Source organism: Panthera tigris, chromosome A3 (genome assembly GCF_018350195.1).
Source record: "Panthera tigris isolate Pti1 chromosome A3, P.tigris_Pti1_mat1.1, whole genome shotgun sequence".
Lineage (NCBI taxonomy): Eukaryota > Metazoa > Chordata > Mammalia > Carnivora > Felidae > Panthera > Panthera tigris.
Window position 1 is genome coordinate 61,760,035 of NC_056662.1, and position 24,879 is coordinate 61,784,913.

A 24,879-nucleotide genomic window follows, 5' to 3' on the forward strand; every position below is an offset into this window, starting at 1 on the left:
CATGGCTGCCCTTGAGCCAGTTGCTTTAGAGGGCCAAGCCAAGAGAATGAGGCAATGGCTGGGAACTGGGGGTGGGCCAATCATAGCTGAGGAAAGGGGAGCAAGTTCAGAAAAGAAAGGCAGAAGCCTGGCTCCATTTCACCTGACCTGTTGGGTTCTGTGCTCCAACATCCCAATTTTCCACATGGGGAAACTGAGGCAGCAAGAGCTCAGGGACAGGACTTCTCAGCAGGACTGAGCCGGCACTTGGGACACAAGGTGAAGGTCCCAGCTGTGACTGTGTCCAGGGAGGAAGGTGGGGCAGGTGAGTAGGGTGTTAGGTGATAGAATCACCTGAAGGCACTTTAAAACGCACCAATGTTGAGGTGTGGAGGAGAGGGGGTTGGCGTTTGTTAAAATCGCGCCAGGTGATGCTAACAGGCAGCCAGCATGGAGAGCACCCTTCTCACGCCACCCACAAAGACAGGGAAGCTGAGGCCCAGCAGCACACCTGCCTCAGTTCCCCCACTCTGCCACAGCTCCTCACTCACACAAAGATGTCCCCAGGGCAGAGAAGTGGGAAAGCCAGATACTCAGACCCTGGGGGCCACATCCAGGCCCACGCAAGAAAAGCTGTGCTCAGGCACTTCTCATTGACCCCTTCCAATGACCCACCCCCTGTCCTGCCCAACCCCCACCCATGGCAGAAAAGATGAGAGACTCAAATAAGAAAGAAGCTGAGTTTATTTAAACGATTGAGGTCTTGCCACCTGAGAATTCCAAGTCTTCCCCTTTGGGCTCCAGAGGAAGGAGGGTCCTTACTGTAAGCAATGCTCCCTCAGTTCAGGGCTCCCCGGTAGATACCAGCCCAAGAGCAGGCTATGCAACCCCACCCTCCCAGGGCCTCCCTCCTCCCCCAGCCAGAGGGGACAGGTGACCAAGTGGGGAAAACTAGATCAGTATTAAACTGAGGCTTCAGCTGCCTGCCTTATACAGCCCAGCTGGTTTGGGCAGAAAAGCTGAAGTGAAGCCAGCCAAACTGGAGGTCCTAGGATGGGGCTGAAGCTGGGGCATCGTGGCTTGCAGGCCCCAGGCAGGCTGGAGCTCAGGCAAAAGCAGTCTCGGTTCCCTTTCCAGGCCCCGGGGGGTCCTCAGTCTTGCTCGCCAAGCTGTAATAGTAGGTCCGCATGCGCTGCTCCACAGCCAGGAAGTCTGGGCGGTCTTCCCACCTGTGGGGGTTCAGGTAGATCCAGGCCACTGACCATATCCCCAGAACCCAGCTTCAGCTGGAGGGCAGACACGCATAGGGCTCAAAAAATCAGTGTGTGGCGGGGAGGCACCTGGGTGGCTCAGTCAAGCATACAGCTCTTGGTTTCAGCTCATGTCACGATCTCACGGTTGGTGAGATCAAGCCCCATGGCTCTGCACTGAGATTCTCTCTCTCTCTCTCCCTATCTCTCTGCCCCTCCCCTGCTTGGCTTTGTCTCTCTCGAAATAAATAAACATTTAAAAAAATAAAATCAGTGGGGCTGTCAGGGTGGTAGAGTTTTGGGAAATGGAGACGTCTCTTGGATGTGAGTACTAGAATTCAGGTGGTTCTGTACCATGTAATAGAAGAGCTGCCGACATACAGGATGTTGGGGGAACCATCTGTTGAGGGTTAACTGGTGAAGATTTAGGGAACTGAATTCACTGAGTGTCGGGGTTACAACTATCAACCAAGGGGGCCTGGGATATTGAAGGCTGAGGTACTGCACATGTGCCAAGGGCCAGTGTATTTGGATGCCAGGTGCGGGCTTTTATGGGTGCAAGTATGCTGCCCCTAGTCTAGCAGAACATTGGAGCATTGATGGTGGGTTCAGTTAGTGAAGAGTTGGGCTACGAATGGTACTGTGTGTGAAATATCCATGTATAGCGTTGGATGCGAGCCTCTTTCGGTATTGGGGTGTTGGTGTACTGAGTACTTCCCAATGGAGACCAGGTCAACACATGTTGGATGGACTGATCATGTATTATTTATCATAAATAGGGTATCTATACATCGGGTTGCTTGGCTGTTTAGGTGTCAATGTCATAGGTGCTGGCCAATGGAATAACGGATGTCCAGGTAGAAAAGGTATCAAATGTTGGAATATCCATGCTCAGTGGATGACAATGGCTCAGTGTAGGACAATATCTTGTTTGGGTGTGTGTTGCCTATTTTCTGATGGGAAGTTGAAATGCTGATGGTGTTAAAAGTTGGGCTGTTCAAGTGTTGAGCTTGAACACTGGACAGAGGTGGAGGTTTTGAATATATTGAGTATTTGGGTGCTGTAGTATTGGCTTGTCAGGATAAATAGGTGTTGAATGTTGGACAGCGGGGGACTGAGGAATGAGAGTGGAGTATTATCACATGTCCTGACCATTGGTTCTATATTTTGGGTAAAAGAGTACTGCCTCGTTTGAGTATTGCAGGATCAACGTGTTGAGTGTTGGCTGGTGGGGGCCTGAGGTTTTAGATGCTGGAGCACTAGGTGTTTACAGGTAGAGTGTTGGGGTGTTGGCCCATTGGAGCACTATAGGGTCCATGTGTTGAGGTATTTAGCATAGGTGCAGAGAGTAAAGCTACTGCATGTGAGAAAGACTGTGAACTGGGTGAGTCTTGGGCGGGATGAGTTTTGGACTATTGGTCACCATGACCTCTGGTCCCCGGCCCAGTGTCGGCTCAGCTGGGTACCCTTCCCACCCACTGGCACTCACTTGTAGATCCAGCAGTCACTCATGAGTGTGTACATTTCAGGTGGACAGTCTGGCGGGCACTCCATCCTCTTGCCCTGCTCGATGAAGGCTATGACTTCAGGGCCCTTCATCTTCTGCTCGAGCCAGAACCAAGTGCAACATGAGTAACCAAGGCCACCTCACCCTCACCCCGCTTCTCACCCAGCCACCTGCCCACCCGCCTCTGCCCACGCCTGCCTTGTAGGGCTTCTGGCCATAGGAGAAGGCCTCCCACATGGTGACCCCATAGCTCCAAACATCACTGCGGCTGGAGAACTTGCGGAAGTTGAAACACTCGGGCGCATACCACTTGAGCGGCCACTTCCCTGCCGAGCGGGCCTGAAAAGGGGGAGATGTTGCCAGGGCAGGGCTCAGGGACCCTCCACCCACCAACCTCATCCACCTGGGCACCAAAGGGGTGGGGGCTCACAGTATAGTAGCTGTCGTCGGCACCCAGTGCCTTGGAGAGACCGAAGTCGCTGATCTTGGCGTAGTGCCGGTTGACCAGCAGGACGTTGCGGGCTGCCAGGTCACGGTGCACAAAATTTTTCTCCTCCAGGTACTTCATCCCCATGGACACCTGGTGCAGCAGCTCCGCCACGTTGCTGATGGGGATCTCCTCCCTGGGGTGCAGGGGAAAGCAGGGTCAGGTGGGAGGGGACAGCCCCAGTTCCTAAGGGAGCAAAGCCCACACCTCTGACCCAGCTGAGCATGTAGTCAGCAGGTGCTTATTGTGTGCCCAGGCACAGGGCTGGAGATACAGGAAGGAGGGCAGGTGTGAACAGAAGAGGCAAAACCCTCTGTCCTCCTCTGGTCTCAAGACTTTCAATGTCTCCCACATACTATGATTCCCAAACTTACACATTTACCTGCATCCTGTATGTGCCCCTGGTGGGGGGGGTGGGGAGGGGGGTCTCATGGGCATCTCAAAAATAATAAAGACAGAGGCACCTGGGTGGCTCAGTCAGTTAAGCATCTGACTCTTGATTTCAGCTCAGGTCATGATCCCAGGGTTGTGGGATCGAGCCCTATGTCAGGCTCTGTGCTGGGCTTGGGTCTGCTTGGGATTCTCTCTCTCTCTGCCCCTCTCCTACTCTTGTCTCTCTCAAAATAAATAAATAAACTTGAAAATAATAAAAATAAAGATAAAGCTAAGTTCCTGGTTGTTCACACACATACCCAGCTCCCCACACTGTCCCTTTCTTCTCCAACAACCACATCCTTTCATTGACTTGGGCCAGAAGCACCAGCCTCACCCTCAGCTCCTCTTTCTCACACCTGGCTTCTAATCTGTCAACACACCCTGGCAGCTCTGCCTTCAGAATCCTTCCAGAATCCTTCTACTTCTCTCCACCTCTGCTTCTGCCACCCCAGTCCAGCCTTCATCATTGTAAGCCTGGACCAGAACGAACAGGCACCACCACCCTCATTCCCCATCGCCCATCCTCCCTGAGCACAGAAGCCCAGTCCTGCCACTCCCCCTGTTTAGAGCCTCCCAGGGCTCCCACCACAACACTTGGGGTGGAAGTCCAAGGTCTCCCCATGGCTCACAAGGTCCTGCATGACCTGCCCCATCACTTCCCTACCCTTATCAGCTCCCCCTCTCCTCTTCATTCACTCTGTCGCAGCCATGGGACCTTCCTCACAGTTCTCTCACCACATTGAGCACAGGCACACCTCAGGGCCTTTGCACTGGCTTCTTCCCCCACAGCTGCACTTGGCTGCCTCCCTCAGTTTGCACAGACCTCGCCTTCTCACTTTTCACCTCCCACCGTGACACTCCCAATCCTCTTTTCTATAGTACTTCTCTTCCAACATATTCTACATTGTATTATAATTATCATTGAAAGCCTCTTTTTTCCCAACCAGAATACAGGACAGAGACCTTTGTCCCTTTTGTTCACCGATGAATCCCAAATGCTAGTAACAGTCCCGATTACAGAGAAATTGCCCAGCAAAACCTGTGGAATAACTGAATGTATGAGTCAGCACGAATGCATGCACGAGCTGGGGTACGCTGTGAATGTACATGCACCAGTGAGAATATGAGTTGATGGTCACACGCCTCAGTGAGTGTAAAAGACCATGTCTATGAGGGTAAGAGTTTGAGGCACGAGAAAACAAACGAAATCACAGTTTCTTTAGATTGAGGGTCAGCAAATTTTTTCAGTAAAAGGCCAGATAGTAAATATTTTAGCCTTTGCAGGCCACGTGTGGTCTCTACCACATACTCTTCTGCTTCTTTTTTTCTTTTACAACCCTTTAAAAATGCCAAGCCATGCAGTACCAAACAACACTGTGGGCTGCAGTTTGCTGACACTGTCTTAGGTCAAAGACAATCGACTATGGACAATCTCACGAGGGCAAAACTTCTAAAGCTCTTACAAGCAGGGCCGGACACTGTTCTAAGCACTTTACAAATATCAACTCATGTGAGCCTCACAAGAGCCCCCTGAGGTAAATACTGTGATCAGCACTGTGGTACGAGTGAGGAAACTGAGGCACAGACAAACTGAGAGACCTGCCCGGGGTCACACTAGTCAGTGGCAGGGCTACAGTTCAGATCTGGAGGTCAGACTCTGACGGCTGTGCTGGTAACAGCTCCGCCCCATGGGTGTGAGTGTGGGCGCGCAGGGCGGCAGGAGTGAGTGTGTCTACAGTCGTGTGAAAATAAGTGTGCCCTCGTGGCTGGAGCACACCCATAAGGACGGATGAGCCTGCTGGGCCCACAAGTTCCAAGTGCCCAGCCCGCCCGGAGCTCACTTCTTCCCAAGCAGGAACTTGTGCAGGGGCCCGCCGCCGGCCATCTCCATGACGAGCATGAGGGCCTCGGCCTGGCAGACGCCGATGAGCCGCACGATGTAGGGGTTGTCCAGCTGGTGCATAATCTGCGCCTCGCGCATCATCTCATCCTTGTCTGTCTTCTCCGTGCTGTGCTTCAACACCTTGATGGCGACGTCAATCTGCTTCCTGCCATGACATGCGCCTGGTCAGCACGGGCCCCGCTCGGCCCCTTGTGCCCACCCAACCCGCCTCTCTTCTCTCTGGCCATGTGTGGTGGATACCGTGGGTTGCCACCTGGATCTCCCTTCAGGGTCCAGGCACCCACTTGCTCAGGTGCCAGGAGTGTCGGCCAGGGACAGCTCGCTGCCAAGTCCCTCACCGAGAACTGCCCCTCGCTGAAAAAAAACACCTCAAAGCTACACCCGCCCCCAGGGGCTGCCTGTATCCAGTAGCAAGGCTACAAAGGGGGGCCCCTCTGCAGCTCCCCTGGGTTGGTTAAGGCCTCTGTTGCAACTGCGGCTCAGCCCACCCTCTCCCTGTCCCAGCCTGCTTCTCCCACACCCTCTCAGGTGCTGACCCGAGCCCTCCCAGGTAACCCCCTAGCATGTACTTTTCTGGCCCAGGGTCTGTCTCCCTGGCAAACTGATATCGCATCCCGGCCCCAACCCCCAAGGCCTGGTGAGGCCACTCCCTCCTCTGTCCCCCCACCACGGTGGTGCCCCAGACCACGGCAGGAGCAGCCATACTTGCGCATGCGATAGACGCCCTGGCGCACTGAGCCAAAGTTGCCACAGCCAAGTTCTATGTCAGCGATGAGGAGGTTCTCACGCTTCAGGAAGAGCTTCTTGTCCTTGAGCTCCTCAGGGTCACTGTAGGGGCTCTCGTACACACTTGTGTCCATGGGCATTGGCCTTGGCTTCTCTGTGGACACTAGGCGTGCTGGGCATACACACACGTGTGCGCTCCCAAGTCAGGATGAGGGAGTGGGACAAGGGACAGGGAGGGCACAGCAGCCTTGGCACCCGCAAAGCACACACCCCAGACAACGGTGCACCATCCAGAGCATGCACAGGCACGTGGGTACACGTGTGTGCTCGTGTGCATGCGTGCACTTGTGTACACTCCTGGTCCCCTCTGGGGGGGACTGGGAAGCCACATCCAATGGGCTCTAAAGGCGTATGCGACTATGTGCACATGTAACCACGTGTGCCCATGCATTCACACAAACGCACCCACGTATACTTGCACCCACGTCTGTGTGTGATGGGGGTCCAAAGGCACATCTGCATGAGAAACTGTTAGTGTAGCAGCTACAGGAAGACCTCTGTGCGTGTGTGTGCACCTATGTCCATATCTGCCCATGTCTCTGGATGCACCACACAGCCATGTTTACAAGGGCTCCAAAGGTGAGCCTCTGTGTGCACAAGCAATCCTGTATTTTCTCTGTGCATGCACACGGGATGGGCTTGCATCTACACATCAAACACATTAGCATCTGCAGCCAGGCATTTTAAAAACAGGGCTCCAGAGCCTGCCTGCCTGCCTGGGTTCAAATCCCAGTTCCACTATTGCCTAACCGCAGGACCTTATTAAGTTACTTGCCCTCCTTTCTCATCTGTAAACTGAGAATAATCATCATGACTAACTGGCATGACTAATATGGCATATCAGAAGCATTCGACAAGCTCAGACACACACGAGCATGGGGCGTGACTGGCACATTGTAGGTACTGAACACATGTGTGTCTGTGGCTCAGGCACAGCCAGATGTACTCCCCTGCATGTCTGCATGCACCCCATGCACAAGCACACAGGCAGGCATGATGGATGTGCACCCACGTGGACGTCTGCAGTCACAAGTCAGGCCTGGCCCACATCCCTCCCCTGCCACACCCTGGAGCCCAGCCAGGGACCTTGATCACAGCCTGGCAGGAACCCCACACATACACCTCCAGCTTTGTCAGCTCACCTGGTTCAGGGGTGTATCCATCTGAGTTAAGGGTATCAATCCGTCTCTGAGCCTAAAGGTCACGGGGTCAACAAGGGTCAGCAGGACCTGAGCTGGGGGCACCCAGCCCCTGAGACCCATATTCTCTGAGGACTCCCAGGGACAGTTCTGGGGGTACCCTCTTCTGGTCCATGGCAGCCCCACTCTCCATCCCAGCCTCGCCCTGGGAACAGGACCCATCACCCACCCGCCCAGCTCCATCCCTCACGACCCAACTTTGAGATGCCAGCTAACTCACATGGGTGAAAGTGGATGGGTGAGCTGGGAGTGTGGGAGCAGCAGCCTCTGGGGGAGAAGTGACAGTGAGGGGGTGGGGCACGGGGTCTTCGCTCACCCCGCCCCCGTCCCCCACAGCCCCACTCACCTGAGCTGGCGCTGGCGCTGGAGTTGGGGCAGGCATCCTTCAGGCAGTAGATGAGCCCATCAGCCTTCAGCTTCAGGTACTCTACCAGCTGCAGGGAGGCGGCATCAGGGCCTGGGCTCTTCCCTCCCCCAGAACCCCAAGCAACCCCCCACCACATCCCCTCAACAGCAAGGTAGATGGGCAGCTTACCTGCCAGAGCGTGTCAAACTTGGTCCCCTCAGGAATACAGTATTTGCCTGCCTTGTCCTGGCTGATGAGGTAGTGGTATACGGTTTTCCCGTAGATCAGGGACAGTGCGTACGTGCCCTGCTCCTTCCGGGGCCTCAGCCTGGCAGGGGGAAGGAGGGGGTATCACCCCTATAACCACCTGAGTTCTCCTGTGGTGACCCCCTGCCGGGCCCCAGATCTCACACACACACACACACCCATGGGCTCTGACCCTGACAGTCTCACAGAGAAGTGTCAGGGACTAGGGGAGCCAAGGTCAGGCACGACTCAACCTCCAGACCTACTGGTAACAGGTGGTAGGGTGGAGTCGGGGAGGGAAATGAGAGGAGAATGGCAGTGTCCACAGGGAGACACAGCTGTGCAAGGGCCAATATGTGACCATCCACGGGGGAATACTGGGCCTCCCACGGTGGACACTCAGCCCAGAATAGCCTGAGGCTCACACAGCTGAACACGTGGCCATCCAGGGGAGAACACTGAACCAGCCACAAGCAGACACTGGGTCCTCCACAGCAGAGTCTGTGGCCTTCCTTAGGAGACACTCAGCCATTCACCGGGGATACTTGGCCATCCACAGGATATCGAGCTATCTATGGTAGACACTCAGCCACCCACAGAGGCCACAGATGTCTCTGCAGGTAGACTTAAAATATTCTCTTGGGGAGAGAAAGCCACTTTTCCATGAAGAGCCACAGAGGTAAGCACAACTCCATGGCTCGCTCCTGGGGCACCTTTGTACAAATCAGAGTAGGTCACCGTGTCATCACAACAGACCCGCTAGTTACTGTAAAGACTGACCTTTGACAGAGTGAGAACTTTGATTGTCCTCTGCTGGAAATTTGCCAAAATAAGTACACAAATCTTCCTAGTCTATGAATGGGAATTAAGCCCCTCGAAGAATGGGGGCTTTGTGTGGTAAGACCTTGTCCGCACACGCACACACACACACACACACACAGGCCAACTTAGAGCCAGATGCCTGCACCCCCTCATCCCACAGTGAAACCAACCAACACCTCCCACAAAACAATTTTGTTTCAAGTCACTGGCACAAGGTTCTACTCCAGAGTTAAGTGTAAATTTCCAATGGAGGATGGACACCAACTGGTCCTGGGGGTCTCAAGTCTTGTACAAGAAGTTGTAGGCAGCTGACCCATAATCTGAGGAATTGTATTACGTTGCAGAAGAGCTGGTTGTTGGCGGGCAGCAGGAAGTAGGCATCAGGATGGCCTGCAGGTGCTGTAAACTCTCTGACAGGGCTTTGGCCCACGGATAAATGTTTACTGAATGTTAACCATGTCTCAGGCACTGTTCTAAGGGCAGAAATACAGTAGTAAACAAGAGAGATGTGAGCCCACCTTGTAATCAAGCCCTCCCTTAGGTCAAAGGGATGGGGAAAATATCCTCTAAATTGCCATGGCAAAACCTGAGACTGGGACAGAAGGGCAGCAAGTTCCCAGGAGAACAATGCAATGAAGCAAGATATGATTCCTAGGCTGGCCCACAACTAGGGATGCCTGAAGAGATAGGAAACCAGGGTACAGGGTGATAGGGGAGCCTCAAGGGCAGAGAAGAGAACCCACAACAAACTAAAATGCAAATGTCCCACAGAAAGGAAAGCACTTCCATAACTAGACTGGTGGGGTAGCTTGGAGGTTATGGTTTCTAATTACTAGTTCTCTTCTTTTGAGTAGTAAAAAAGACCTCCCTCAGGTCCACATCTTAAGTTTTGAACTAACAGCAGAAACTCAACACCCAGCGCTCACCAGCAAACGTATATGTAAAATTGAAAACACCACCACAATACGAGGCATTCTTTCCCATCAACAGATGGAGTCTCAGGGCACCTGGGCGGCTCAGTCGGTCAAGTGGCTGACTCTTGATTTTGGCTCAGGTCATGATGGAGCCCCCCGCATCTGGCTCTGCACTGACAGTGTAGAGACTGCTTGGGATTCTCACTCTCCCTCTCTCTCTGCCCTTCCCTCATGTGTGCATGCACTCTCTCTCTCTCTCTCTCTCTCTCTCTCTGTCAAAATAAATAAACTTAAAAGAAAAAAAACATAGAAGTCTCATTCTGTATCTCCTCCATCCGGGCCTTATCACATGACTCACTTGGGCCAGTAAGACATTAGCAAACATGACACGAGGTGAGGCTTGGAAAGTGGTCAAGCAGTGGGCTCGCTTGCCCTCTCTTGCTTGTCCTGGCAACCCTGCCACCATTGGAATGAGTCCAGGTTAGCCTGTTGGAGAAGCCCCAGGAAGGAGAACCCAGGCACGCCAGGCTGCCAACTGCCGGACATGTAAGTGAGGCCATCCTAGACCATTCAGCCCCAGTCCACACCCCACCACGTCTAACTGCAGCCACATGAGCGAGCTCAAAGGAAACCAGTACAAGAATCACCCAGTTGAACTAAGCCCACACTGCCGACCCCCTGAATCAAGGGGGGAATAAATAATGTTGTTTTAAGCCATGATATTTTAGGACGGCTTGTTACATAGCAAAGGCTAACTGATAACACTCTCTTTGGAAAGAGATATGTGAATTCATAAAAGAACAGCGACCAATTCCCACGTAATAACCACATAGGCCAAAGACATTGATGTGGTCACCATGTATATTTCAATGCCACAAATTCTACTTTATTTACCAAAAAAACCCAGTAGGTGGTCGCAGTTCTTTGCCTCTGCAGTTCAAACTTAACTTAAGCTAGAAGTGCCAGCTAAGAAATCAACGTGTATCTCTACTTCCGAATATACAGAACCTGGTAACAGTAATATAAGAGCTAGCATTTATTGAGATACTGGTTCTAAATTCTTCACATAGTTGTCATTTGACCTTCACAGCATTCCCCACAAGGTAGGTACTATTATTGTCCCCATTTTGCAGATGAGGAAACTGAGGTATTAGATTGCACAACTGGTTAGAAGTCGAGCCAGGATTCAAATCAATTCCAATCAATTAATTGCTAATAGGACTGACAGCCAGCTCTGTCACACGATTATCTGTGCCACCCTGAGAAAGTCACTTATCCTCTCAGTTTCCTCACATGTAAAATGAGACAGTTGAACTAAATCAGAGGTTCTTAACCCAAAAAGGGCTCCAAGAATGAGGCTTAGGTTCAACTACGAAATTCTGTAGCTTCTTGTGTGCAAAATCTCTGGAGTAAACATGTTTGGGGTCGAGAAAGGGGTTCAGCTTTGGTAAGATTCCCACAAGGGTCTGTGATCCAGAAGAGGTTAGGAAACACTTAACAATATAATCTTAAAGGCCCTTTCCAGAGGTCAGGTTTCTTTTCAAGTTGAATCAACCACTCCGTAAACCCTGAGATTATAAAGAAAGCTTTGGCAACAAACAGCATGAGGTACAATTCCATCCATTCTTCGGCAGCTCTGACCTGTGGTCAATAGTTAAGCGTGGCCCTGGTTTTAATTCCAGGCCTGAGTAACATGCATCTTCCTATCATACCCTACACCCTTATCTCAGAACTGGACCAGTTCTGGGCTTGTGCCAGGCATCATGACCCACCAGGGGTGTTCCCCTCCTCCCAGCCCCATGCAAGGTTCTATGCCTACAGCTTTGACCCTTGGCCCCTAACTATCCCCTGTAGCTTTGACCTTCAGACCCTAACTATCCCCATATTGAGAAAGCAGTTATTGACTGCAGGAACCACAAAAGCAATCTACAATAGCTTCTGTCCAGAGCATGCCTTGCCTAATTTTCCAATAGCCTGGCTCAAAGTACCTGCTTCTGGTCTCCTGACATTGCCCAGTGTTAAGTCACTGTCCTTGATACTGTCACTGCTCTACCTGGTTCTGAACCTCAGTGCCAGTTCAGTCTCTATATTGTACCTGATCCTTGTTCCCTCAGCCTCAGTGTCCCATGGCTCATGTTGACCCTACCTGCCTCTGTGACTTCGAGTTTGATATCCAAGGCACCCATAGCTGGTCAAAGCCCTTGGCCTAGGCTCTCCTGAGACTCCTCTAACCTCAGTAGACCAATTAATTGTCATAAACTCTGCAGAAAGTTTGCAGACTTTTCCTTGGGGCAGAGGAATTCGTTGTCAAACATCTTCCATGGAAGCTTAAGATATGAAAGAGGTCAAAGCTGAGCTAGGGTGGGGACAGCAGCTGGCAGGTAGCACAGCCTGGGTTCCCCGGATTTGTTTTGTGTCTTCCTGCTCCACAAGGACAGGGATTTGTGTCCGTTTTGTTCACTGCTATGTCCTCAGTGCCTGAAACATGCCTGGCACATAGTAGATGTTCAGTAAATATTTGCTGAATGAAGGTGAGGAAATTGAAGCAGGCAGAAGTTCAGCTACTTGCCCAGCGACCTGAGCTGATAAATAGCAGAGCCTGGATTCCCACCCAGACAGTCCAGCTCTGGAGTCCTAACCACTACAGATCCTTTCTCATATAATGTCCCTACCACACACTCAGAAACACACTAGCCACTTGCACGTGTTAGCACAGGCGCACCCCTCCCTGCACACTGCACACTGAGGTCTGCCCCAGCCTCCAGGATTCTGGCCAACAAGCCCCAGCCTCACCGCCGTAAAGTCCCAGGCCTCAAGCCCCACATACAGGAACTTGCCGTCGGTCTGCGAGCCCGAATAGAGTTTGCGCTCCGCCTCCTCTCGAGTCAGGCTGCTGTGGTACCAGGGCATCCTCTCGTGAGCTGTTGTGGCAATGAGCTTCTCCACCTGGGGAGCCTGGCTGATGATGGCCTGCTCCAGGGCCTCACCCTAGGGAAGGGAGGATGGAGGAGCCAGGAGACTGATAACTGTCACCACGGGCGTGACCACAGGAACCCTCTTCCCTCCTCTGGACCTTCCTAATTTCCTCTGTCCCTATGAGACCCTTCACCCTAGACCCACCTAGAGTGAGTCCTTCATTTTGTTGAGGACAGCCCCCCTCTCCAGACACCCCCCTCCTACCCCCGCCCCTGCCCCCGCCCCCGCCATCTCCACGGTCCTTCTCCAACCTCCCGCCCATCTAGGGCCACGCCCCAGACCCCGCCTTACAGGCAGTCCAAGCTCATCTTCAGCTGGAAGATCTGACACTGGTTGTCGGGTATTGCAGGCTGTTGAAGACCACAGCCCGGCCCGCGCTGGCAGCTCCCCTATGGTCCTGGCCCGCCCCCAGCCCAGGCCCAGGGCAACCTTCAATAGCTGTCTGGCATAGGCTTGCACCAAGGCGTCACTCGGCGCCCTCCCTACGAGGCCACCTCTTAGGTCCTGCCCCCAACCAGGACCGCATCCACCCCTCCAGCTTCCAAATCTGACGAAGCACAGCAAAGCGCAGGCTGAAGAATGCATTCGCTCTCCCCAGTCCCCAAGGATCTCTCGCCCTCAAGGGCCTGTTCTCCCCGGCCCCGCCCCCTCGGGCCCGCGCTCTCACCTCCAGCTTCCACGTCTGGCGCACGTAGTCGCGCACCATGGCGTCGCGCAGGCAATCGAAGACCCCGGGCTGCGGCTCGAGCCCGGACGGCCGGTTGCACGGCTTGCGCAGGTTGCAGGGCAGCCCGTCGGGATCGCGCGAGTAGAACTCGCAGAGCTCGGCTGGGCCGCAGTGCGCCTTACCGCCAGCTATGGCGTAAGTGCCGTTGAGCTGGCGCTCGATGGGGAAGTGGTGGAAACGCACATCGTGCACGAGCGAGAGCACGTAGCCGCCCAGCGAGCGCAGGCACTGGCGCAGCAGAAAGAGCCCGTCGGCCATGCCCGCCAGTTTCAGGTGCTCCTCCGCCTCGGCGCGCGAGATGCTGCCATAGAAGAAGGGCAGGTGCGCCGCGGGGTCCGGCATCGCCGCCGCCGCCCCTGTGCCTCGCCAGACCCTGCGGGTTCAGAACAAGATGGAGGGCACGTCAGGGTCTCGGCTTGCCTTCTTGAACTCAGTCCACTGGGCCCAGAGATAGTGGGAGAGAGGACGCATTGAGGGGCATCAGTGTCATAGTGCAGAGCCTCTTTACGCCAGAATAAACTTGGAGAGGAGCCCCCGCCGGCTGGGCTCAGATCGGAGGATCCCCAATCCTCCTCTGACTTTTCAGAGACTTTGTGTGGAACGCCCAGACACCCCCACGGGCCCACACACACCAGAACCTGGAACCATTCATTCATTTCCCAAACACGTGTTGAATTATTGTGTTTCAGCCCAGCGCTGGATATGAGTGAATAAGACAGGCCCTGCCCTCCTGAATACTGAAAAATCTGAAGGGGGGGGGGGGGGGGGGAGATACATTAAACAAGGAAACAGGCAAAAATAGTAATTACAGACTGAGACCAGTGTTATAAAGGAAATAGAGTGCTATTAGGAGAGAGAAGAGGCCACTGTAGCTGGGAAGGTCGCCTTGTCTGAGGTAGTAGCATTTGAATTGAGATCTGAAGGATGAGGATGAACCAGCTTTTCAAAAATCGTGGAAGAGAGAACATCAGGCATAGGGAACAAAGCTGGAACAAGTTTTGTTCTTCAAAAGAACCTTTCTCTATTAACCTTCCCTTCTTCCTTTCCACTGAGAACCCCCTGGCCTTAGAAATTACGCTTTACCCTGCCCCCTCTGCCTTCACGGACAAATTTCTAGAAAGCATAAATTAATTTGAATATCCATCAATAGGATATTGGTTAAATACATTAGGGTTTAACTCCAACGTGAACTTTGATACAGCCACTAAATAAAATGAGATGTGTGATGGGGGAGGGGGAGAGGGGGAAGGAATTAAGGATATTTAGATAACTATCTGGTAAGGCAGATAACCTAAAATTACCTGCTTTTAATTTTCTGGGGTGATGGTACAATGGCTGATATCTTGATAAGCTTTGGGTTATACAAGTGTCTCAATTTCTCTAAGAATGTGCTAAAATTTGTTCATTTCATTATATTTGGACCCCTCATTTTAAAAAAAAGAAAAGGAAATATTGAACGCTAGTTAATGATCTGTATGTGGAAATATTTACCTCTGATGGCTGTAATTTACTTTGAAAGGCATCCAGAAAAAATAACATTGATTGATGGATAGACAGGTGAACAGATAAGTCTTATTATTCAGAGTAGTTCTGTAAAGTCATTGCAAACACTGAATTAGCAAATACTAAATGATCGCTCCTAGAGGAATCCAGGGTTAGGTTCCTTCAAGTTTCTGGTCACAACACTTTCTTTTTTCTTTTTTCTCTTTTTCTTTTTTCTTCTCTTTCTTTTTTTTTTTTTTTTTTTTTTTTCAGTATTCTCTGCACCCAATGTGGGGCTCAAACTCACCACCCCATGATCAAGAGTTGCATGCTCTTCTGACTGAGCCAGCCAGGCACCCCATAACTTAAAAAATTTTTAAGTAGGCTCCACACTCAACGTGACTTGAACTCATGACCCCAAGATTAAGACTCACATGTTCTACCAACTGAGCCAGCCTAGGCCCCCCCACTCTCTGGTCAATATTTTCATCAACTGATCAGTACTTAACCTTGTTTCTGCTTAAAGACACTTTATTTGATATATACTGTTGATTCATTAACATTGAATGCTCAACCAATAGCGCTATAGCTAAGATTATCTGACAACCCAGACTTTTCCTGTAAGGCACATCACAGCCTTCTTGCATGTAGGAATACAAGATAGCACTTCAGCACTGCACTGCCCTTTAAACAGTGAAATCACCAACAAAAAGCACAAAAAAATGTGCACCAAATAGAGAGAAGGACACTTGTTTACAGTATGAGAAGTAAAACAAAAAGGTAGAGAAAAGTGTCACCTTGTTTGACCTCAGTGGGAATGCGCATGTCAGTTGACTCAAATTTCTTGCTTCTCTGGGTATGTTCTTGAATGACTGTGAAAGGGCCTTGAGTATTAGTTTGGGGGTTATAAACAAATTTTAGCAAGTAGGCTAAATACAGAATGTCCTAATAATGAGGATAGACTGTATGTGATAAAGTGAATATAATAATATTAATTGTAGAACTATGGGATGGTTAATGGGTATATAATTCTTCCCATTTTGCTGTATATTTGGAAGCTTTTATACAATATTGAAAAAACTCATCTCCCTATAACAATTTCCAAACACTTCTCTAGGGTGGGCCCAGCAAGACCACCCAGGCATAGGTTACATTCAGGGGAAGATCCTTGGGTGCCTTTCTTAGTTAAGCGAAAGTAAGCAGGGGGTGCAAAGAAGGCCTGTGTGGGTTGGAAAAGGCTGCCTTACCTCTGGGTGTCCAGGGACAGGCAAGGATGGGCACAGGGGCTGAAAGGAAGATACTGGAATGGGAATCAGGTGAGATCTGAGTCAGGGTAGCCAGAGGAGGAACCAGAATCTGCATTCTAACCAGACGGTTCCTGACATTTGGTTTGGGAAGGCCAGGCTTGAGAGGGTTCCTGAATGTCCCAACAGTTACAGGTAGGTGATTAATCAGAGACTGCATTTGTGTCCCACCTGGAGATATAGGTCACCATTCCATCAGAGTGTTTAAGAAGCAAAAAAGGGTTCCTGGGTATTTACCCTAGAGAAATGGAAACTTGTATTCACACAAAAACCTACACAGGAAATGTTTATAGCGGCTCTACTCACAACTGCCAAATTTTGGAAACAAATGTATCTCAACAGATGAATAGATAACTATGGTACATCACCACCATGGGATACTACCCAGCAATAAAATGAAAGGAAATGTCCACAACACATGGATGAATCTCAAAGGCATCATGCTGAGTGAACGAAGCCAAACTCCAAAGGCTACAAACTGTATAATTCCATTCAAAACTGTATCAGTGGAGAACAAAGCATCAGTGGTTGCCAGAGGCTGGGGGCCAAGGAGAAGGATTGACTAGAAGACACATGAGGGAATTTGGGAGAACAGTCAGTATCTCAATTGAGATGATAGTTTCTTGGCTATATGTATTTGTCAAATCTCACGGAAGTGTTCACTAAAATGGGTGAATTTTACTGTATGTAAATTATACCTTAGTTGTTGGGTTCTTAACTAAAGGAGTTGGAAACTATAGACAAACCAGGCACTAAAAATAATAACTGAAATAGGAAAGAAAGTGCTGTCTACACCCCTGCTCTACTTTCTGGACTCCTACCCCTTCATCCAGCCTCACAGTCTGCCCCCCACCCCCACCAGGATACTCTTCAGGCCAGAGAGGAAACACTGATATCACCACCTGGTGGGCACCAGGCAAGCCCTCCTCAATGCTGGATCCCCTGAATGATGGACACAAGTGACCCTTTCCTCCTGCTTGAGCTTCTTGGCTCTCCTCGGTCCTTCACAGGCTCCCTGATATGCCTCCTCCCTCTCTGATGGTTCCTGCCACCTCTCCTCCCCCAGCCCTGGTAGCCCTACTTGGGCCATTCTGTCTGTGGCTATAAACATGCCGCCATGTTCACCTGTCTAGTTCAGACCTCTCTGTTTGTGCTGGCATCACCTCCTTTGATCTCTACCTGCTGTTTCTATTAATAAAATCTGAGATCCAGATCTAACTCACATAGTGTTTGTGGTTGGCTAAACCCCACAGTCTGTTTCCCATGAGCTGAGCTCTAGGGTCTGCGAGTTGCTTCTCGGCAGTTTTTCCCCCAAAGACTCCCTTGCTCAAGAACTTACTGTGGCTCCCTCCAGCTCACTTCATTGAACTAACTAAATTCTTCAACCCTTCCTCTGCTCCACCTGGGTTGTGCTATTAGCCTTCTTTCAAATTCACTTCCATACTTTTATCCATGCAGTGCTCTTCACTGGGTACACCCTCCCCACTCCTCTCCATCCTCCCAAAGACAGCCATCCCTGCCTCAAAGACTCATATAGTCACTCCCTATACACAGGACACAGGACCAGGCAGCAAGGTGGGGGCTTGTCCATGGAGCTGTGGGGAGTGGTGGGGGTAGTGATGCTGGTCTCTGGGGCAGGAAGCTGTGGCAGGAAATTGTCGGCAACACAGTTTGAGAAGCTCCTCCCCACAGTGGCCACAGGTGCAACGTGGGTAGCCAGAGACAGATTAAGGCAGAAGGGGGGTGGGGAGAGGCTGGCCCTTGGGGCCCAGTTCAGGACCACAAGCCATGATTGGCCACCTCAGACCAAAGGCCAAGGTATGCCAGAGGCAGGACCATCACCCGTGCATTCTCAGCTTTATCACAACCTCCCTGTCTCACTGCCAATAATGACAACAGTAATAATAACACGACACTGCACGGCAGGTGGGTCCAGGGGTTACCCAGCCCTGTGTCTGCTTTTGTCTCCCTATGCCTTTCTGGGCTGTCCTCACTAGTAAAATAGGGGGTGAGAGTCGGAGTGATCAACTTTCCAGTGACACTGTGGGCCAGAAATGCTGGGGAGGCCAGAGGAAGTGGACAGCAGGAGGCAGAAGATGGTGAGCCAGGTAGACAGGAGGCTGGAATATTTGTCCATGCAGCACCACTGCAAGCCAGCCCAGCATGGAGCCTTTGCTTTCAGAGGAGCTGGGCCAGTCTGCAGCTTCCTGGTAGGACATGGATGGGAAGGTCAGATGTTTCTCTCCTGAGCTATGTCCCCACAGACTCAGTGGCTTTCCCAGGAGACAAGCCCACCATTAGACTCCCCCGCCCCAGTCCTGCCTAGACTGACCCCGTCTAGCCTCATGAGCTGTGAGTTCAGAGATCCTAATTTGGCCTTCCCAGCCAGAGTTTTCAGTTCAACTGAGAGATGATGGGACACCAGTCTTGTTTTCACAGCCCAGGCCCTGGGAGGAAAGGAGGAAACCTGTGGTCCTTGGTCAAAATGATCTACCTGAAATTCAACCATTCAAGGATCCTCCTTGGGTAAAGGTAGGGTTCACTTATATCTATTCCAGAAAGACATGATACTCCAAACATACTTCAAAGGGGAAAAAAAAGGCTCAAGAGGTCAAACACATTTTCCGAAGCTGTGGAAAGCATATTAGCATATTAAAGGCTCTGAGAAGACCTGCACGGAAGGATGGTTTAGTTTTGTTTTATCCCCACTCCTAAGTAGCAGAGCCTTGAGGGTCTACTATTCCATAGAACATACTCTGAGCATCAAAAGCCCCAACTAGATGTCCATCGGGAGATCCAGAGGGAAGACTAAGGCAGTCAGGCTACAGAGGGAATGAGTCCATCCAACTGGACTTGGTGAGAGGGGGCAGCAGTGGCACCAGCCAGGCCTGGGGGCTCCATATGCCATCCTCAGCCAGACATCAGAAGTGCCTCCACCAAGGGCACTGCTGAAATGGGGGCCCAACCCTTCTGCCCAAGCCTCCTTTCGCTGACCCCAGTTCCCTGCCTGAGACCCCAAGTCCCCCCTGAAGTTTCCTGCTCTCTAGTCTGCAGGCCATGGTGGGGTTCCCCTTTTGCCTACCAACAAAGGTAGCACAGGCAATTTCAGCCAATAAAATGCTACCTTGGTTACATTCTAAGTCATAATGACAGCAGTTGTCAATGTGCCACGGGTGGCAATAGGCTCTTTCATATCTTTTCCCTGACACCAGGGGATCAGATTCCAACCATAGAATCAGAGATCTACTGTATCACAGTAGTGTGGCCCTGGGCCGTGAGGTAAGCTCGCCAGACCCCACCTGTAAAATGGTGGAAGCAAAGGTGCCTAATACTGGGAAATTGTGGGGATTCCCTGAGATAAGACTCACGGAGCACCAAGCACAGCACCTGGCCCACCATTGTGTTATCATGTCCTTCTCTTGCTCTCAGCCTTCCAGGACTCCCACCTGACTCAGGGTTAAAGCCCAGGTGCTCGCCGTGGCCCCCAAGTCCTTACACAATCTGCTCCTACACCACTTTGTCCTCATTCACTCCTCACCAGCCACATGGGCCTCCTTATGTTACTTGTTCAGGTCAATTGATCAAATCAGGCATGGTCCAACCTTGGGGTCTTTGCACTGTCTGTTCCCTCTGCCTGGACACTCTTCCCTCAAAATCCCTCACTTTATTTGAGTCTCTGCCTAAATATCACCTCCTCCTCCAAGAGTTCTTCCCTGATCTCCCTCTCTAAAATCACCTCCCCTTCTCTCTCTATCCCTGACCCAGCTTTATTGTTCTTCACCACCAAAAATGTGGTTTATCCACCAACTTGTTGACATAGGACTTTGCCCCCTGCTTGAATGTAAGCACCATGACAGTGGAGACTCTGTCTTGTTACCCTGCCTATGTCAGCAAGGTGTACATACATAATAGGTGCCCATACCCTTCTCCTGGCCACATGCTTCAGGTCCCCTCCATTGTCCCCTCCTAGAAGTGTTCCATGATTTCTGCTCCACCCTCTCCAGGCTGAGTGAGAGACCTCCATTGTTTTCCCAGGGCCCATCCTCCCATATCACAGCCCTGACAGCCACGTATGACCACAGTCTGTTGACTCCTCTGCCTCTGACCAAGCTGAGCTCCCCAAAGCAGAGCCTATGGCCATCTTGTTTTCTCCCGCAGCCCCTGCTTCCTTCCAATAAGTACATGTCAAACAGGTTAGTGCCAGGGACTTTACTATGAGCATAATCCATTTAATCTAAACCTCACCTCAACTCCATTAAATGGAAATTGTTACCCATATTCCTCAGCTAAAGCAACTGAGGCTCAGAGAGGTTAATGTCATGTTCAAAATCATGGAACCTGCAAGTGGCAGTCAGGATTTGAATGCAGGTCTCAGACCCAGCAATCTGCACTCACCACTTCAGTGAATGTCCTTTAGGAGACAGAATCCACTGTTCTGAGCTAGATCTCTAGGGGCTTTCACCCCAGGCTGGCCTGGGACTGTCAGGGCCCAGAGTGCTAGGCTGTTGTGGGGTTGGGGATAGGACCTTGCATCCAGCAGATTCGCTAAGTGTCTGTTGATCGACTGGACAATTCCAGAAGAGCAGTTCCCCCTCCCCTCCCACCTCAACCTCTGCTGCCTTGGTTTTAAGGGCTGTGTGACCTCAGCAAGGAGCTTTCCCTCTCTGGATGTCAGGCTCTGTGGCTGTGAAAGGGAGACAAGGAAAGGCTTAGGGGGTGGGAGAGGTGAGATGATGAGTCGGGAGGACAGAGCCTATAGAGACATGGGGACAGGGGGGTGCTGTCCTGTGCACTGCGGGATTGCAGGGTATTTAGCATCTTTCCTAGCCTGTATCTACTAGATGCCAGCAACAGCCCCTGAGTCATGACCAAAAATGTCTCCAGACATTGTCAAATGTCCCTGGGGGGCAAAAGGGGTGCCAAAATTGGCTCCCTTTGAGAACCACAGCCTTGACCTATGCTTTGGGGAAGGGAGTGGTCAGCATGGAGAGGTCTGACTGCTGCAGCCCCTAGGAGAGTCTCCAGAAGCTGCAAAGTCCAGAGCCTGACCGCCCAGAGCTAATAATGATAATTAGAATTACAGCAACATGCTCACATAGCATCTACTATGTGCCAGGCACTCTAGATTTACAGTTGACCCCAGAACAGCAGGGGTGTGAAGTGCTCAGGTCCATTTACACACAGATTTTTTACAGGACTGTAAATGCCTTTCCCCTTGTGAATTTCTCCATACTATTTCATTTTGTCTAGGTTACTTTACTGTAAGAATACAGTAGTACCACATGTAACATACAAAATACGTGTTACACTGTCTATATTATTGGAAGGTTTCCAGTCAACAGTAGGCTATTAGTAGCTAATTTGGGGGCAGTCAAAAGTTCTGTGCAGATTTTCAACTGCATCTGGGTTTCGGCACCTTTAACCCCCATGCTGTTCCAGGGTCAACTATATTAGTTCCCCTAATCCTCACAAGAACCTTGTGAGTGAAGGATTTATGGAGCCAGGACCTGATGCACACAGAGGTGCAGTGACTTGCCTGAGGTCCCACAGCACACACAGCAGGTGGCAGGGCCAGGACGCAGGTCTAGACCGCCTGGCTCCAGAGTGTGCACGTCCCGCTATCCAGGCCCCCTGCCTGCCCTGTGTCCTGGCCGGTGCCATGTGCATGAGGCAGGAGGACAGGTGTGAAAAAGAAGAAGAGACGCTGCACTGGAGGAGAAGAGCCTTCAGACGCGGCAAAGATTTTTTTCATCCCGGGAGTCCCTGGCCCTAATCTCTCAGCAAAGCCTCATTAAGCACCCACTGTGTGCTCGCCATCCTGGCTGAGATAAGAGTAATGAAACTCACCTTGAGTTGTTTACCATAGGAACCCCTGCCTTGGACATTTTTCCCAACCTCTCACCCAAGACACAAGAGCCAGGCGCCTGCAAGGTGCCCATATTTGCACCTGCATTTAACAGACGTGCAAACCTCGGTTTGCTCAGAAAGTCCACCCAACTTGCCGACACACCGCAGTTGAGTAGGATTCAGACTGTTTTCTCCTTCACTTCTCTGGGCCCCTCTCTAACCTGAGCTCCCCTACAAGTGGCTCAAGCCTGCCCTGCGTCCCCTGAGAGGAATTTTTTTGTTCAAGTTCACAGCCCTGTTGAGCCACCCCCATATTCACAGGGCTGAGTTGGGGGAGGGGGAAGACAACATGTTTGCTTTCTCTGGAGGATTCTCTGCTTCCTGGAGCCAAGGGTGTCACCCTGATGGGGGCCCAGGAGGAGGTGAGGGACTGAGCAGGTATCTCTGTGTCCCCTGGACACTACCGCTCAGCTGACACTCTGGCAAGGAATCTGTTTCCCTCAGGGTGGCTGGAAGCCATGTCTGCTTCCTTTTCCAGCTGGACACCACCCATCATCCCAATCTGACGGCCCCTCCCGGTCATTACCAGTGGCCTCCTGACTCTGTCCTCCTCCACCAGACCAAGGCTACCCGTGGAAATGGTGAGCGGGTGCTGTTCCGTCCAGGATGGCTTACCTGGAGTTGTGTTGATGATATCGAGGCAAATGGGCCGCCTGCAAGATCTCTGGTCCCCAACGTCAACAGCTGGCTCTAGATGAAGAATTAGGGCCCAAGAAACTAACGTGGGTCTCTGTGCAGTCCAAGCCCCCAGCGTGAGGCCCTGCGGCTAACCACCCCTTCACATGCCCAGGCCGAGTGTAAGTAAGCCACACCCCAGGGGATCTTCACCCTCTGCCAGCTGCCTTGAGTCCCCTGGGGTGTGGCTGCAGTGGCAGGACGGGGCAGAAGGCCGAAGAACGGCCACTCACCTGGACACACCAGCAGCAGCACAAAGGCCCAAGCTGGCAGGGACCAGGCCCGGAAGGCCTGGTGTGCTCTCAGCAGCTGGTTTCTCCGAAACTCAACTTATTTCCTTCATGTGAAGACAGGAAAGGGGGCTGCGTCTGAAGTCTACGCCAAAGTCACAAAGTGCTGCGTTCAAGGAAAATCAAAAGTCACATGCTCCAGGGAGGGCACAGGGTATTTCCTGCACCGAGCAGTGCCTGCCCCTTGCTGGGGGAAACTGAGGCTAGCTGCAGGGTTGCACCGGCAGGCAAAGTGACAACTCCAAGAGCACCCCCAAAGCCAGGGACAGGGAGTGACAGAAGGGGGGGGGGGCAGAGCAGGAGCAGAGGGAGGCTGATCCCCAGGACTCGTGGGAAACAGGAATGCCCCTACTTCCCCCTCCCAAGGTGGCAAGGACCCAAGGCCTGCCCGCTGAACTGCTCCTAAAAGTGATTTATTTATTTCACAGGCAGGTGAAAGCTGGAGAGAGGAGAAATTTGCTAAGTAGAGCCATACCTCAAAGGTTCAGAGCACCTACTGTGTGCCAGGCATCGGGACAGCAATGACAACCCTGTCCCTGCCCTAAATGGGTCACAGGCTAGAAGAGGAGGCAGCTGAGTCAACAGGGAGATCAGGTCTGGGGCAGTGGAAGCCTGGGCACTATGTGTATTCAGAGGAGCCCCAACGCACATGGGTGGTGTCAGAAGGATTCGGAGAGGGATCAGTCATTTCACCAAGACACAGAGACTGTGTCTCCCAATGCCCACCCGCTCCCAGCCCACCCCACCTCGAACCTTCCCCACACACTGCACCTGGCTGATCACCACCTCCTGCTCTGGCCACAACCTCCTCCTCATTCTCTTTTCCTCCCTTCCCTCCCACTTATCCACACCCATGATGACTGAGTGGCCACACCTCACATCTACTCCCTACTGCATGGCCACTGCCCATGCTTGGTGTCCACGTCTCTTCTCTCCCTCCAGGGGCTGCAAGGCCTCAGGGGGCTCTCTCCCCCACCACTTCCTTGCCCTCTTGGATGCATGGGGATGTCTTCAGTGGCTTGTCCACAAGCATGGCCTCAGGGATGGTGTGGGGCCATCCTAGACCCACAAGAGACCCCAAGAACATTTCTTCTCTGGGTCCTGCCACCCTGGGGGGTGTGCGCCCAGCCCCACAACCTGCCTGATGGTTCCTCAATGCTCCACCCCAGGCCTTCTTTCCTGAGGACCTCTCTCTAGTCCCTACTGTCCCCCCCAGTTCCCTAAATCCCCCTCTCCCCACTCAAGAAATCTTTGTTTCTGGGTTCCAGGCTGGGATACTTTTCTCCTACATGGATTCCCCCCAAACTGTTTTTGTTAGAAAATTTATCTTCCCCCACAGGCACCGTGAAACTCAGGATGCAGAAAAAAAATCTGCTTCCACACTGGATAATCCTTTCTGGAGGGAGAGAAGAATGCCCCAGCAGAGTGAGGAGAGGAGAAATAATGGCATCAGAATCACACAATCTGCAGTGACAATAGCACTTACTGAGTCCTTTACTACGTGCCAGACAACATCACAAGCAGTTTACAATTTAATCCATATAACCCATTTAATCCATTTTCCAAATGAGTTGAGAGAAGCCCAGAGAGGCCAAATGGCCAGGCAGGAGTGAAGCCCAGGCAGTCTGGGCCCATAGACCACCC

At 51.7% G+C, this 24,879-nt stretch overlaps 1 protein-coding gene across 3 annotated transcripts; it reads right to left on the reverse strand.

The window, feature by feature from the left end:
• Positions 1 to 705: 705 nt before the first annotated feature.
• Positions 706 to 23,333, reverse strand: LOC102969244 (tyrosine-protein kinase ZAP-70). Of its 3 annotated transcripts, XM_042981232.1 has the most exons (14): positions 23,179 to 23,333; positions 22,886 to 22,960; positions 13,518 to 13,950; positions 12,702 to 12,862; positions 8,082 to 8,220; positions 7,893 to 7,980; positions 7,767 to 7,813; positions 7,490 to 7,541; positions 6,267 to 6,459; positions 5,500 to 5,706; positions 3,167 to 3,359; positions 2,935 to 3,075; positions 2,719 to 2,831; positions 706 to 1,208 (listed from the first exon to the last, which is right to left on the reverse strand). In XM_042981232.1, exons 3-14 carry the CDS (start codon positions 13,917 to 13,919, stop codon positions 1,085 to 1,087), a joined length of 1,860 nt encoding a protein of 619 aa, XP_042837166.1. In that variant the 5' UTR covers positions 13,920 to 13,950; positions 22,886 to 22,960; positions 23,179 to 23,333; the 3' UTR covers positions 706 to 1,084. The 3 variants fall into 3 exon arrangements, with proteins under 3 accessions (XP_042837166.1, XP_042837167.1, XP_042837168.1); XM_042981233.1 differs by lacking the exon at positions 22,886 to 22,960; XM_042981234.1 differs by lacking the exons at positions 13,518 to 13,950; positions 22,886 to 22,960; positions 23,179 to 23,333 and adding an exon at positions 13,142 to 13,494.
• Positions 23,334 to 24,879: the final 1,546 nt, after the last annotated feature.

Excerpts from the sequence above, each read along its gene's own strand:
- LOC102969244 (XM_042981233.1), bottom strand. The coding sequence starts at position 13,919 with ATGCCGGACCCCGCGGCGCACCTGCCCTTCTTCTATGGCAGCATCTCG. Across the intron at positions 7,814-7,892 it reads CAGCGCCAGCGCCAGCTCAG|AGGCTGCTGCTCCCACACTC; the intron begins GTGAGTGGGGCT and ends CTTCTCCCCCAG. Across the intron at positions 3,076-3,166 it reads CCGACGACAGCTACTATACT|GCCCGCTCGGCAGGGAAGTG; the intron begins GTGAGCCCCCAC and ends CCCCCTTTTCAG.